The sequence below is a fragment of the Garra rufa genome, chromosome 24 (genome assembly GCF_049309525.1).
Source record: "Garra rufa chromosome 24, GarRuf1.0, whole genome shotgun sequence".
NCBI lineage: Eukaryota > Metazoa > Chordata > Actinopteri > Cypriniformes > Cyprinidae > Garra > Garra rufa.
The window spans coordinates 39120032-39136466 of NC_133384.1; the positions used below are offsets into that span (position 1 = coordinate 39120032).

At 31.8% G+C, this 16435-nt stretch overlaps 1 protein-coding gene across 1 annotated transcript in view; it reads right to left on the reverse strand.

The window, feature by feature from the left end:
* Window positions 1–16435, reverse strand: part of ptprma (protein tyrosine phosphatase receptor type Ma) — a 154477-nt gene that overhangs the window by 51511 nt on the left and 86531 nt on the right. Inside the window, exons 3-6 of the mRNA XM_073830665.1 lie at window positions 12377–12651; window positions 4893–4971; window positions 787–908; window positions 524–698 (exon numbers count right to left, since the gene is read on the reverse strand). Coding sequence (XP_073686766.1) covers window positions 524–698; window positions 787–908; window positions 4893–4971; window positions 12377–12651 — 651 coding nt within the window. The remainder of the gene's footprint in view (window positions 1–523; window positions 699–786; window positions 909–4892; window positions 4972–12376; window positions 12652–16435) is intronic.

Consider the following 16435-nt stretch of genomic DNA (forward strand, 5'->3'; position numbering starts at 1 on the left):
CAACTGCTGTTTTGGAAATGTTAAATATATATATACACATTTATATATATATAAAAATACTTTTTAATTAGTTTTTTTTATTTTAATTTAAAAAAAAATTTAGTTGTTTGTAATTTTCTGTTATTGTAAGTGTCAAAATATTTAAGTGTCAAATCAAATACTTTGTTTCTAAATATTTTAATTATTGAAAACGTAAAAAAGTGTTAAGCATGTTAATTTAATTAAATAATTTTAATATAAATCATGGTCGCACCACATGACATTTTTTAAGGCTACACCCATCCATATAGCTAAAAAAAAACACTAAATAATAAGAATTTAAGAAACAACAATCTTAATGTTTGAACAACTATAAAAGAAATTACTATTTTTTGTACTTTAAAATTTGCCTCATACGTCAATGACCCATATATGGTGCATAAAGACATTAGTCTGAATGTAACCTGGATATTACATTACAGCCAGAGAGTTATGACCGTTGTCCATCATTTTCTATGAATTATTAATGGTAATAAAAACTCACGTTTGACCACTAGAGCGCCGTAACTGGACACTCCGACTCCTTTCTCTGAACGGACGATGCAGCGATAGCGGCCTGAGTCTCCTTTGGTGGTGTTGACGATGTCAAAGGTGGCCGTGTAGCGTCTGGAGTTCACTGGTTTGGTGTCCTTCATAAGAGCCTCACGTCCACCGATACCCTGAGAATAAAACACAACACAATATTTATTAAAGAAATAACCTAAAATACTTAAATTAAATCTGTTGACTGTGTTCTAGTGAACATACCTGCAACCAGAGCTTGTAGTTGACATGATCTTTGGGCTGGCCATTAATGGTGCACTGAAACGTGGCCGTCTGTCTTGCGTTGACCTCCACGCTCTTAATGTGCAAGAAGTGAGGCGTGTTCACTGACGGACACACAGACAGAGAGAAACATCAGCTGAGAACATGAATCAACTCAAATGACTCATGTGAATCAAATTAAAGTCTTGTTTACATATTATTCACCTGATTTTATACAACAATTTATTACTGAAAACATGCCAAAAACGTACATTAAGGGTTTTGCCTTTTTAATGCCACTTAAGCAGAACTGACATACACCAAAACTTACAGTTTTATTCCTCTCTATATTATGAAGGATTTTACTGAAGGGTTTGTTCATATACTATCCACCTGGTTTTATACAACAATTTATTACTAAAACCATGCCGAACATGTACATTTTTAAGGGTTGTGAGTTTTTAATGCCACTTCTGCAGAACCTACATACACTAAAACTTACAGTTTTATTCCTCTCTATATTATAAAGGATTTTACTGAAGGGTTTGTTTATATATTATTCACCTGGTTTTAAACAACAATTTATTACTACAAAACATGCCGGAAATGTAAATTTTTAAGGGTTGTGAGTTTTTAATGGCACTTCAGCAGAATTTACATACACCAAAACTTACAGTTTTATTCCTCTCTATATTCTGAAGGATTTTACTGAAGGGTTTGTTTATATTTTATTCACCTGGTTTTATACAACAATTTATTACTAAAAACATTCCGAAAACGTAAATTTTTAAGGCTTGTGAGTTTTTAATGCCACTTAAGCAGAACTTACATACACCAAAACTTACACTTTTATTCCTTTCGATATTTTGAAGGTTTTTACTGAAGGGTTTGTTCATATATTATTCACCTGGTTTTATACAACAATTTATTACTAAAAATATGCCAAAAACGTACATTTTTATGGGTTGTGAGCTTTTAATGCCACTTCAGCAGAACTTACATACACTAAAACTCACAGTTTTATTCCTCTCTATATTCACACTCTTAATGTGCAGGAAGTGAGGCATGTTCACTGATGGACACACAGACAGAGAGAAACATCAGCCGAGATCATGAATCAACTCAAATGACTCATGTGAACCAAATGAATCGTGTACGAAGCTCCCCCAGATGTCTTTCACCTGTGAAACTGCAGCGAATCAATCATAAAATGGATCGGCACACGTTCGCTCAGCACATTTCCATCAGGATATTACAGGATCGGCCGCTGCAGTTCAAGGGCAGCAAGAAGCGTTTTCCAGACGCAGCACTTAGAGAAACGCGTGAGGAAAGGTCAGAGAGTCACGAAACACATCAGCCTGAATGAGAAACCGGCCATCAGCCTCAGAACCCAGAAAAGCCAGCGAGAGAACCAGCCAAAGGTGAGATGAAATAAAATATCAATATTAAATAAAAATATCAATGAAACAAGCTGAAATTAGAAATGATGCCTGAGCCACTAACTAAAGTAAGATTAAGTTAAAGCACTAAAATTTTAAAAAATATATTTTTAATTAAACGAAAACAACATATAGCTGAAAAATATAATTTAAAAATATTATTTTTGTTTTATATTTTCATGTAAAAAAATAAAACCTATACATTTTAAAAAATTAAATAGATACCAAAGAATCAAAGTAAAAGTAAAATGAAAATGAATGAAAATACAAAAATAAAAACTAATTTAAAATTTTGAATCAAAACCTATAAAATACTATAAATATTACTAAAATACCATGAAGCATTTAACTGGATTTGTTAGCAGGAGTTTTAAGAACGAAGATTCCCACTTCAGAAGAACTTACAGTACCATACACTAAAACTAAACATTTTTATTCCAATCTCTATTCTGAAGGTTTTTACTAAGGGATTTGTTTATATATTATTCACCTGGTTTTATACAACAATTTATTGCTAAAAACATGCTGAAAATGTACATTTTTAAAGGGTTGAGAGTTTGTTTTTTCCACTTAAGCAGAACTTACATACACCAAAACTTACAGTTTTATTCATTCCTTTCTATATTCTAAATGTTTTTACTGAGGGGTTTGTTCACATATTAATCACCATAAATTGGAACAACAATTTATTCCTAAAAAAACGTATATTTTTTTAGGGCTGAGAGTTTTTATTTCCACTTAAGCAGAACTTACATACACCAAAACTTACAGTTTTATTCTTTTCTATATTCTGAAGGTTTTTACTGAATGGTTTGTTTATATATTATTCACCTTGTTTTATACAACAGTTTATTCCTAAAAAAATGCAGAAAATGTAAATGTTTAAGGGTTGTGAGTTTTTATTTCAACTTCAGCAGAACTTACATACACCAAAACTTACAGATTTATTATTCTCTATATTCTGAAGGTTTTGACTGAAGGGTTTGTTTATATATTATTTAACTGGTATTATACAACAATTTATTCCTAAAAACATGCAGAAAATGTACATTTTTAAGGGTTGAGAGTTTTTTCCACTTCAGCAGAACTTGCATACACCAAAACTTACAGTTTTATTCTTCTCTATATTCTGATGTTTTTTTGCTGAAGGGTTTGTTTATATATTATTCACCTGGTTTTATACAACAATTTATTCCTAAAAATGTGCAGAAAATGTATATTTTTAAGGGTTGTGAGTTTTTATTTATAAGTTTTATTACAATCAATATTCTAAAGTTTTTTTTTAAATATAATAAAAAAAGATTATTTTTATTTTACATTTTATATTTTTATGTAAAAAAACTAAAAATAAAATAAAAACATTAAAAAACTTAATTAAACCTAATATACTAAAAAACGAACTAAAACTGAAAATATACAAATAAAAGCTAATTAAAACTTGCATCAAAACCTATAATATACTATAAATATTACTAAAATGTGAAATATTTAAGTGGATGTGTAAGCAGGAGTTTTAAGAACGATGAGTGAATGGAAATGGAGGGAATGACTCTATGAGTGATGAATAACAAACGAGGAGATATGGATGAGCAAGTGAAAGAGTGAAGGTCAAACATCAGACGCTCAGAGAAACATCATTCAAAACTAAACACGCTTTCATTTATCAGCTGATGAATTGCGTTATATGAGACATTCAGAGACGATTATTAATTACAAGATCGTGATGCCGTATGACTTTATATCAGTCATGATCGACTGCGGTTTATGAAAACTGATCTTTACAAAAGCACCGGTGTAGCTTTTGCATTTAAGAATCAGTGAAAAACATTATTTTTTTTAAACTACAGCTAAAACTGTTAATATTAGATTACAAAAAAGTTAACTTAATTCGAAACCTAAAATATTCCACTGCACACAAATTAAAGAAAGTTTCAGTTGAAGTACTAACTAAAATAAATATGAAATATATACAATAAATTAATAAATAACGAATGAATATATAATAAATAATAATAAAATTACACATTTTTTTCACATATGACTAAAAAAAAACTTTGAAATACAGAGCATACATTATATGGGTGACCGTTACGATAATTCAGTGGGTTTTAGTGTCTTTTTTAAGCTTCAGTTATTTGTAATTGCATGGAAAACATCAACAGAAAAAAGTCACAGGGGTTTGGAAAGACATGAAGGACAGTAAATAATAACAGAATGCCCATTTCTGGGTGAATCGTCCCTTCAAAACGTTAGACAGGCTGAATCACCTACAACAGCAGCCTGAAATAGTGACTAAACTTAGTAGCTAATTGGTTAATGGTTAACATTAAATAACCCGCACAGTGTCATCAACTGAAAAGGAAGAAATAAGCTAAACAAAAATGAGAGACTACTAAACGGTCAAAATGACTCACACTCAAACAAATCAACACACAAACCTTCTTTTAGCTTTGTGCAACTGGCCGGAACATATTTTGGCGAGTGATGAGTGTTTGTAATCACATGCGCTCACACAGGAACACACATAAGCAGAGAGGATTGTGGGAATGCAGTGTTTGGTGACTGTTCTTTAATCTGCTTTCAAAGGAAGCGTGTCTGCGGTCAGTTCTGTGTGGCGGCAGGAGATAGTGAAGCCGTGTGGCACATGTGTTCACGTCTCATGACACTTACTGCATTGATGGCCCTGACGTGAGATTCCTCTGATGGCCAGTAGACCCCGTTCACCGGACGCCACCGTCTCAAACACCAGCTGAAACAAAACACACAGAGACAGAGAGTCAGTATGAGAGAAACCATTAACCAAAACACTTCATTAGCACGATCAGAGATTCACTACAGCATCAAAGGGGAGCATTAAAACACTACAGGCAAACTTATTGCAAGTTTATTTTTTGCACTTTGTTTTTTTGCGTCTGTAGATTTAAACTCCAATTCAAATGTAAAACTTTTAATCTTCACATCAGCAGCACTTACTTACACCAAACTTAGCAGTTTTATACCTTTCTATATTCTGAAGGTTTTTACTGAGGGGTTTGTTTATATATCTTTCATTTTGTTTTGTTTTTTACAACAATTTATTTATAAAAACATGCCAAAAATGCAAATATTTAAGGGTTGTGAGTTTTTATTTCCACTTTAGAAGAACTAACATACACCAAAACTTAGAGTTTTATTCCTTTCTATATTCTGAAGGTTTTTACTGAAGGGTTTGTTCATATATCATTCACTTAGTTTTTTACAACAATTTATTCCTAAAAACATGCCGAAATACAAATATTTAAGGATTTTGAGTTTTTATGTCCACTTCTGAAGAACTTGCATACACCAAAACTTACAGTTTTATTACTCTCTATATTCTGATAGTTTTTACTGAGGGGGTTTGTTCATATTATCATTCACCTAGTTCTTTACAACAATTTATTAATAAAAACATGCCGAAAATGCTAAAATTTAAGGGTTGTGAGTTTTTATATTCACTTTAGAAGAACTTACATACACCAAAACTTACAGTTTTATTCTTCGCTATATTCTGAAGGTTTTTACTGAAGGGTTTGTTCATATATCATTCACCTAGTTTTTTACAACAATTTATTCCTAAAAACATGCCGAAAATGCAAATATTTAAAGGTTATGAGTTTTCATTGCCACTTCAACCGAGCTTACATACACCAAAACTTCCATTTTCCTTCCTCTCTATATTCTGAAGGTTTTTTACTTATATTTGTTTGTTAGGTTTGTTCATATATCATTCAGACTGATTTAAGCAACATTTTATTCCTAAAAACATGCGGTATTCACTTGCAGTGTCTCCAAATAAACACAGTATCACAAAAAGTTGAGACTTTTATTTTAAATAGTCAATTGTCTTTAGTTTATATCACAGCTGTGTTTTGCTACTTTCCATTGCTAGTTAGCATAGATTGCAAATCTTAAATGTGCTAAGAATTTACTTTGTCACTATTGACACAAACTAAAAGACACAATCATTTTGATTTCATGAGGTGCTTAGAGTTTATTTAATGTCAAAAATAGTATAAACATCAGTAAATTGTTGGTGCAGATCCATACTGTCCTGTGTTTCTCACAGGAGCAGACAGGACAGAGTTTCCATGTCTTGTCATGTGTTGTTTGGAGCTCCTGTGAGCATTTCTTTGATCACACAGGAAACAACAGGTTAAAGCCAGGCGCTCAAATTACATGAGCGGCTGACATCAGACGGCCCTGCGGCGCTGCGCTGCTCCTCTAATGTTCTCCTCCTCCTCATATTGTGCATGGAGGATCTTGTGTCTGTGCCAGAGCTGAAGACGCAGCAGGAGCTCCAGAGACGGTCCAGTGCTTAACAAGGCCAAAAGTCCTGATAGCATCACGGGCCGCTCGCAAAACACAACACAGTCGGCACTTACTGAACGCAAAACACGAGGGTGTGCAGATCTGATTCTGATGAAAAACGTAGCACATCTATAGAAATTACACAATAGTTCTGCTGTATCATCAACACTGCCCGCATCTGATATGATGATATGAACTTTTACTCTTTTGCCCCACGGACAAGAAAAAAAAACATCAGATGATAACACCATGGTACACTGCTGACACGGAAATATATATTACCATATTAATATACCATGATATTTGTGCAAATGAAAAAAACATGATATGTAAACTAAAACTATTAAAAATTACTCATTGAAATTAAGGTTAAAAATGTAAACAAAATTTATAACTTAAAATGTATTACTTTAAACAAAAATTAGTTGAAGTAACTAAAATGACTAAAATCAAACTGAAATAAATTAAAGCTAAATATAAAATTTTCACAAATAAAAAGGAGAAGAGCACAATAACGGATAATCGTTTAATAAAATTTTAATGAAAACAGGTGACAGCAGGAAAAAACATCACATGAAAATTATTTTTTATTTACTTTTATTATCATATTCATGTACCAATATATCTGCATAAATTTACATAAAATTAGCAAAATAGTAATAAAAAAAGTGTCTAAAAGTATAATCTTAAAAGCACAATAAAAATGTCAAAATTCCAGCAATACTGTTGTGCTTTCATATTCCACTCATTACCATGTGCAGATAATATTCACATGTTATTTCAAAGAAATAAGTCAGTAACATAGTATTTTCTGGCACGTTTTGAGTCATTATCGCCCTCAGAGTTCAGATTTTTAATATCATTCAGCATTAAACGTCTCTCAGGAGAACCTGAATGAGACACTGTCAATGCGACCTGAACAAAAGAGCAAATGAAATGAATCATTAGCGGCACACGGATCACTTTATTAGGCCAATCAAATTGATTTTCATTCTGCTGTCATTTAGCAGACGCTCGCCAGCATCCAGGCCTCTAATTATAGTTTTATGACGGACTTTTGCGAGAGCAAGATGTGAGGTTCTGTGGGAAACACTGTGAGCAGGGCATAAAGTCAGTCCCACCATGATTTTACTATTATTTTAATTTTTTGTGATTTATGCAATCAAACTGAAATTGCTTGTAGCGTAATATTTTTACCTTGCATAATTACATACCTTACAATTAGGATACCATAATTACTATACTACACCAAGTCAGAGGTACTGTCCTATATTACAGAACAAAAACAAATAAATGTAAAAAAAACATTGAATCAAACATACAGATTCTTAATAAGGCGAGACAAAAAAAACGAATAGTTATGTCCTTACTTACCCAGTTGACTGATTACTTTGATAATTCTAAAAAAAATTTGTATTACAAGTTTTCCAAAATGTAAGGTTTTAAATATGCAAATGAGGTATTATTTAATAAAATATGTGCTCGTTTGCATACATTTCTAGTCAAAAATCTAAACACTGGATGAAGTCAGAATGTAAAGTTTGGTGTGTGTAAGTGCTGTTGAAGTGGAGATTTATGGCTCAGTGTAGAAGAAAAACTCTTGGCCTTTAAAAATATGTATTGTAATTGAAATCTATTGACACAAATAGATAAAGTGCTATAAAAGAAACATTTAACATAAATGTTTTTGGATGTTTTCTTTGCACTAGTCTGAAAAAACACTTTATTAAAACACCAAAAAGCTCCAAATCTTAAACTTGACAGGTGCATGAAAAAAACCACTCTTTTTTCTTTGTTTGTCATTTAATTTGAGCAGGTTTATTAGGTTGCTGTCACTTTAAAACCAAAAGCACAGTCTGTTTTTAAGATGGAGCCTGTTTTCACTGGATCAACTTATGGTCTCATTAATAAAATGAAGTATTTTCAGTTTACACAGGAATAACTGTGATTAAAGATGCTATATTTTTAACATGCTTCTCATTTATGTTGATTTGTTTAATACTGTAGCCAAAAAGAAAACTTTCTGCCAACTTTCTGAAGAATCCGATCTCAATTCTTCTCTAATTGTATAATTACTCTTTTGTAAAAGTTTGGGTTTTGAAAGCAAGGTTTGGAAACATTATATTTTTTAGCCTTTTTGAAGAAATAAAATGTATAAAAACAAGCAAATTATATATGAACAAATTTATGGATTTATCGCTCAGTGTAGGAGAAAAAACTCATTTTGATAAAACGGCCTTTGCATTGTAATTTAAATCTATTGACACAAATAGATAAAGTGCTATAAAAGAAACACTTAACAGTGTTTTTGGATTTTTGTCTTTGCACTAGTCTAAAAGAACACTATGAAAAACCAAAAAGCCCAGAATCTCTTTAATAAGCTCATTAATAAAATGAAATATTTTTAGTCTGCACAGGAATAACTGTGATTGAAGATGCTATATTTTTAATATTTTTCTCATTTATGTCGATTTGTTTAATACTGTAGCCAAAAAGAAAACTTTCTGCCAACTTTCTGAAGAATCCGATCTCAATTCTTCTTCTTCATAATTACTCTCTTGTAAAAGTTTGGGTTTTGAATGCAAATGACCTTCTGTAACGCCCATCAGTGTATCAAATGACAGACAATGGTAATAATTGCAACTCAAATGTAATTTCGAAAACGAATAGTGTTTATCTCCAGCGTTCCAGTCTGATCTCTTTTGTTCTGGTATTTATTTTTAAAAGACTCAAACCGCATCTGTTTGTCAATCAGCATTAAACACAGAGTTTCTCAACGCCGCAGAAACAAAGCAAAGGTGAGAGTTCATGCATTCATCCTCCTTCTCACCTGTGCATTACAAATATCCAGCATGAAATGTCGCGGCAGGACGGAACCGATGCAATTGGCATACTGAAACTATACTGTCAATTAAAACAGAAGCGAGCGCGATGCAATTAGTCGTTGTGAACTAGAAGAAAAGCGCAACAGGAGATAAAAACACAAAGCCTGTAATTACAAAATAAGAGTGTGGAGGATTCTCTCTGTAGCAGGTGGTTTCATCTTGACAAACTCTTAAGATACAGTGCAATTACACAAACCTGCAATTAGGGTAGCATCACTAATTAGCCACAGCACTGACGAATTGGAGATTGCATTGTTAATCTCTGCTTGTATTAAAAAGTCACAATCGTATTTTTCAGCAATTACGCGCACGCCGCCGCAGGATGGAGACGCGATACGTGTCTCTCGGCAGATGCTGCTTATTTCTCGGAGGACTCCTGGATGCTTTTGTTGTCGGTCGTCCAGCAGTCTCTCGCGGGAGAGCCGCGCGTTTGATGAGCGTGTCTGAGCATCGGGGTTATTTGTTAGCGCGAGGACGCTGATGCTCATGAACGCGCGACGGGATAAAATACTAACTCCAGATGAAGTGCGTTCCCAACGGAGGAGAAATCACACATCACACACAGCGCTGAGAGTCTCTACTGCTTCTCAGTTGCTTCTCCTGAGGAAAAAAGACCTTATGTGTCTGCTCTTGTGTTTTAGAAGAGATCTCAACAACGCTGTGCTCGGATTTGACAAGAGAGTGAAGTGTGCAATCAAAACTCTCAGTTTCAATGTGAATTCTCAGGAGTATTGAGGAAACTTGTTTGGAAAATAATTGCTGTTTGTTAACATAAATAAATACGTTAGTACTGGACTAATGACGACTTTCTGCAGATTGCATAGATTCACCTGTCTATATGTCTATATGAATGAGTCCTTGAATCATTCAATCCATTGAATCATTTAAAAGCATCAATTAATTCATGAACAAAAAAAGTGCCAGTCTTCATGCGTGAGTCATTGAATCACTCACTGAACTTATACATTATAACAAAAGAGTGATTCATTCAGAAACAAACCAAGTTACTGCCTATGAGTCATTGAAACATTCACTGATCCGATTAGAAAAAAGCAGTCTTTCATTCATGGAACAAACCAAGTTTCTGTCAATGACTGAGTCATTGAATCATTCACTAAACTGATTAGAACAAAACAGTGATTCATTCAGAATCAAACTAAGTTACTGTCTAAGATTGAGTCATTGAATCATTCACTCAATTTATTAGAAAAAAAAAAACAGTGATTCATTCAGAAGTAAACAAAGTTTATGTCTATGATTGAATCATTGAATCACTCAATGAACCAATTAGAACAAAAGAGTGATTCATTCAGAAACAAACCAAGTTACTGCCTATGAGTCATTGAAACATTCACTGATCCGATTAGAAAAAAACAGTCTTTCATTCAGGAACAAACCAAGTTTCTGTCAATGACTGAGTCATTGAATCATTCACTAAACTGATTAGAACAAAACAGTGATTCATTCAGAATCAAACTAAGTTACTGTCTAAGATTGAGTCATTGAATCATTCACTCAATTTACTAGAAAAAAACAGTGATTCATTCAGAAGTAAACAAAGTTTATGTCTATGATTGAATCATTGAATCACTCAATGAACCAATTAGAACAAAAAAGTGATTCATTCAGAAGCAAACTAATTTGATGTCTATGATTAAGTCAATAAGGCCCGGTTTCACAGACAGGGCTTAGACTAAGACAGGATTAGGCTATAGTTCAATTAGGACATTTAAGTAATTTTTATAAAAATGCTTAGAAAAAAAAAAACATTACTGGTGTGCATCTTGAGACAAAACAAAGGCACTGATATATTTTAAGATCAATCAGTGCAATTTTGTTTCAGTTGAAACAGCTCAGACTTACATTTTAGTCTAGGACTAAGCTTAAGCCTTGTCTGTGAAACCGGGGATAAATCTTTCACTGAACCGATTAGAATAAAACGGTTATTAATTTAGAAGCAAACCAAGTTAGTGTCTATGAATGAATCACTGAATCGATATTGAAAGTTTCATTCACTGAACCGATTAGAACAAAACAGTGATTCATTCAAGAACAAACAAAGTTACTGTCTATAACGGAGTCATTGAATCATTCACTGAACCGATTAGAACAAAACAATTATTCATTCAAAAGCAAACCAAGTTACTGTCTACGACTGAATCATTGAAGCACAAATAATTATTTCCAAAGACGTTTCACAGACAGTGAGTTTAAAATTGCAATTTTTGATTGCAAACTTCACTGATCCAATAAAATATAATAAAATAAGATAAAATGAATTCCATTTTAGAAACATAAATCATGTTTTATATAAATTAACTAATAAATTAACTGAAGAATTAATTCTATTAAAAGTAATATTATTATTTATTAATTTATTTAAAAAAATGTTTAATTCATTTAAACGTATTATTAATTTAAATGTAATTTTCTATGTCATGTAAAGTCTAAAAATGCCATGCATTTCACATTTAGACTGGAATTATTAGACTTTAAATTACATAGAAAATTACATTTCAATGAATTTATTCAAGACTGTCTGTTCTGCCCAGTTGATTTCTCTTTTTGTGTCCATATGTTCATCCCCATCGGTCCACAAATCATAAAACAGCTTTTATCCAGAAACGCCACAGAGAACACATCAGCTGCTGCGCGCCGTACGTCGAGGGTTCGAGGAACTTCACGCCGGTCGGTACAAACCAAACTCATTTGTGAGACCAATGGGGGAGCGTTTCATCAAAAAATAATTGAACTTCCTCTTTTAATTAACGCCGTGGCGTCGTACGGACCAGCAGGAAGCCGCCGCAGTCTGGCAGGTGTCGAGTCGAACACGAGCCACTTTGTAGGTTTGTGTCAAGAGCAACAGGAAACAGAATGAATTAATGAGACGCACCGCGGCGTTTGATGACAGAAGAAACGGTGGAATGAACACAGTCTCACCTGGTAGAAATTGGGCCAGAAGGTGCTGATGGCCAGTTCAACCTGCTGCCACTTCTGGAAGGCCGGACCGGACGAGTTCCACACGGCGACGCCCAGAGGACTGTTGTTCTCCTTCACGTAGATGAAGAGCTGGCCGGGACTCGAACCCTCTCGACCGGCGCCGTAAAACTGGAAGATGACGCAGTGGGTGTCGTTCTCTTTAAACTGCGGCATGTAGAGCTGAGCTCGCTGACCCGACACCCGTCCAGACGTGTTCACCATCATGAACGCTGAACCTGAGGACACACAATCACAAAGGTCACAAGCCGAAAATACAACTGTTCCATCCATTTACACCTGTGTCAATTTGCAGAAGTAGAAATACTGATGTCAGTCAATAATAATAACAATCCACTGTGGTCATATTCTTATTTTAATATCATTAACATACTATTTATATACTATAGTTTGATACTTATATTAATTGGTTAGTTAATCATTTAAATTAGTTTTTATTTTTATATTTTCCATTTCAATTTTGGTTCAAATTTCAGTAATTTTGTTGTATTTTTGTCCATTTTATGATTTTTTTTTGTTTTTCAATAGGTCATATTGAAAGTTTTTTTTTTTTTTTTTTTTTTACACTTTATTTCAGTTAGTTGACAAGGTAACATTTCTAACTTCCATTTAGTTTAAGCTGAAGTACTAAAATTAAAAAAAAACTAATAAATAATAATATAAAATAATAATTACTTGACAACATAATCGTTACATAATAAAATAAGAAATTAAATGAAATACATTTATTTTATTTCAATTAGATGCCAAGGCAACATTCCTTATTTTTTTGTTTAAGTTGATGCACTAAAATAACAAAAAAAAAAAAAAATTGTTAGCAAATAAATATAAATTAAATAAATAAAAATACTTGAAAAAAAAATACATGTTATAAAATAAAATAAAATGCAAAAATAAAATGCATTTATTTTATTTCAGTTAGATGCCATGGTTTTTAGTTTAAGTTGATGCACTAAAATAACTAAAATAAAAACTAAAAAAACATTTGTGTAACTTAACATAAAATAAACATTAACTTAAATAAAATATTAAATATAAAATTTTATATAATATAGAAAATAGAAAATTTAGTTTAGGTTTATTTATTAAAAAAAAAAATAAAAAAAAAATAAATAAATAAATAATAATAATAATAATAATAATAATAATAATAATAATAATAATAATAATAATAATAATAATAATTTAATTCCTTGACAAAAAATAAATAAAATAAAATAATATAAAATAAAATAAAATAAAATATTCAGTTAAATGCCAAGGCAACATTTTAAATGTTTGTTTAGTTAAAGCTGATGTACTAAAATAATAAAAACAAACACTTTTGTTACTTGACATAAACATTAAACTAAAATAAAATCTAAACAGTTAGTTTAGTTTAGGTTGAAGTACTAAAATAAAAAAATAATAATTAATTGACTAAATAAAATAAAATAAAATTAAATTAAATTAAATTAAATACATTTATTAGTTAGATGCCAAGGCAACATTTTTGTTTCATTTAAGTTAATGTACTAAAATAACAAAAGCTAAAACAAACAATTTTAGTTACTTGACATAAAATAAACATTAACTTCAAATAAAGTCATTAAAATAAAAAAAGGTTTAGTTTAGGTTGAAATACTAAAATGACTAAAATTAAAAACAAATATTTTATTACTGATATTGTAATTAAAGTTTATTAACTGTATTAAAATTAAATTTAAAACTACAACTAAAAGCATAAAAAGAAAAAAAAACATCCCTGTTACTTGACATAAAATGTTAACTAAAATAATATATAATCAAATAAAATGAAAACCAGTGTAAAAGCCTTTTATTTCACTTAGTGTTTAAGCAACAATGTTTTTATGCTTTAAGGGCAAAACTGAAAGTTCTCATGAACACAATGTGAAGAATATAAATCCCTCAGCATTATCCTGACATTATTCTCCACCCAGTTTCTATCACAAGGAAGTGGAACAGTAACACTAAACCAAGTGCAGACAGACCAAGGTCTCTGGCCAAACGCATCACTTCCTCTGAGCGTGTCAATGTAGGATCATGTGTGTGTGTGTGTGTGTGTGTGTGTGTGTTTAGTTGAGCATGAAAGCTCAGGTGTGTGAAGTGTTTGCTGGAGTAACAGCGCTATGGAAAAACAGCTAAAGAGAGGAAAACGTGTTTCTAAAAATGTTTAATGAGTAGCTTCAGCACATCGCCGCGGCTCTCGATGGAAAGCAGATGTTGACTTTAGAGCCGTGTGTTTGTCCAGAGCAAATCAACACCATTTAACCTTCATTTACACAGCATGAAAACCAGAAGAAAATGTAAAACCATCATATGAGAATTTCTAAACCCGTTCAACTTGTTTCACACTCCATCTACTCCATGCCTTAATGATGCTTTTTGAATTTCTCAGTTTGTTAAAATCCACGCAGAGTTCAAATTATAATTTTTAAACCAAATTAATTTCACACTAGTACAAATTTATAGTTACAGTGTATCATTTTTTTGTTATTTACCTCAAAAGGAAGGAAGTGAAATGTTACAATCTGCCCGTAGGTGGATACATTGTAACATCTGAGGGGCACGTTGTAACATTTGCATATGACTGCTTTAAATGTTATCTGGTCGAATGAAAAAAAAAGATCAAACACTCTTTCAAAAAAAAAAAAAAAAAAAAAAAGGTAAAGCAGTGATGTGGGATGATTTACACTGCAATTAAATGTTTGGAATCAGTTTGGTTTTTAACGTTTTTAAAAAAAAGTCTCTTACGCTCATCAAAGTTCCATTTATTTGATCAAAAATACAGAAATATTATTGCAATTCAAAAATTTTATATACTTTAAAATGTAATTGATTTCTGTGATGCAAAGCTGAATTTTCAGCATCATTACTCCAGTCTTCAGTGTCACACGATCCTTCAGAAATCATTCTAATATGTGATTTATTATCAATGTTGGAAACAGTGCTGCTTAATATTTGTTTTGAAACCGGTGATACTTGTTTCAACATTCTTTGATTAATAAAAAGTTAAAAAGAACAGCATTTATTCCAAATAGAAATATTTACTATCACTTTTTTATCAATTTAACACATTCTTCGTGAATAAAAGTATTAATTTCTTTCAAAGAGAGGAAAAAAGAAAAGATTTAATGACACCAAACTTTGAACAAGGTGTTTATTGTTACAAAAGCTGAAAAAAAATGACAGGTCCAAAAAAAATAAAAAAAATTAAGCAGCACAACAAGTTTCCAACACTAGAATGATTTCTGAAGGATCATGTGACACTGAAGACTGCAGTAATGATGCTGAAAATTCGGCTTTGCATCACAGGAATAAATTATATTTTAAAGTATATTTCAATTGAAAAACATTTTTTTAAATTGCATTAACATTTCATAATATTACAGTTTTTTTTCAGTATTTTTATTAAAAAAAACACAGCCTTGATGAGCAGAAAAGTCTCCTTTAAAAAGCATTAAAAATCGTACTGATCCTACACTTTTTCCCAAACAATTTTTTTTTTTTTTTAAATAACTGATTGTTTCGCTAGTTAAGACCTTTACTCCTTGACTGGGATTGTTTAGAGCCCTTTGAAGCTGCATTTTGGAAATTCAAACTCAGGGCACCATAGAAGTCCACTATATGGAGAGAAATCCTGAACCGTTTTCCTCAAAAAACATAATTTCTCTAAGACTGAAGAAAGAAAGATGTGAACATTTTGGATGACAAGGGGTTGAGTACATTATCCGTAAATTTTTGATCTAAAAGTAAACTTCTCTTTTAATGGAAGACACTGCAGGCGAAAACATTGTTTTTTCATGCACCTGTCAAGTTTGAGATTTTGGTGTTTCCTAAACTGTTTTTTCAGACTAGTGGAATGAAAACACCCAAAAGACACTGTTAATTGTTTCTTTTATAGTACTTTATCTATTTGTGTCAATAGATTTCAATTACAATACATATTTTTTAAGACCAAGAGTAGGGCTGGGCGATAAAACGATAACGATATATATCGCG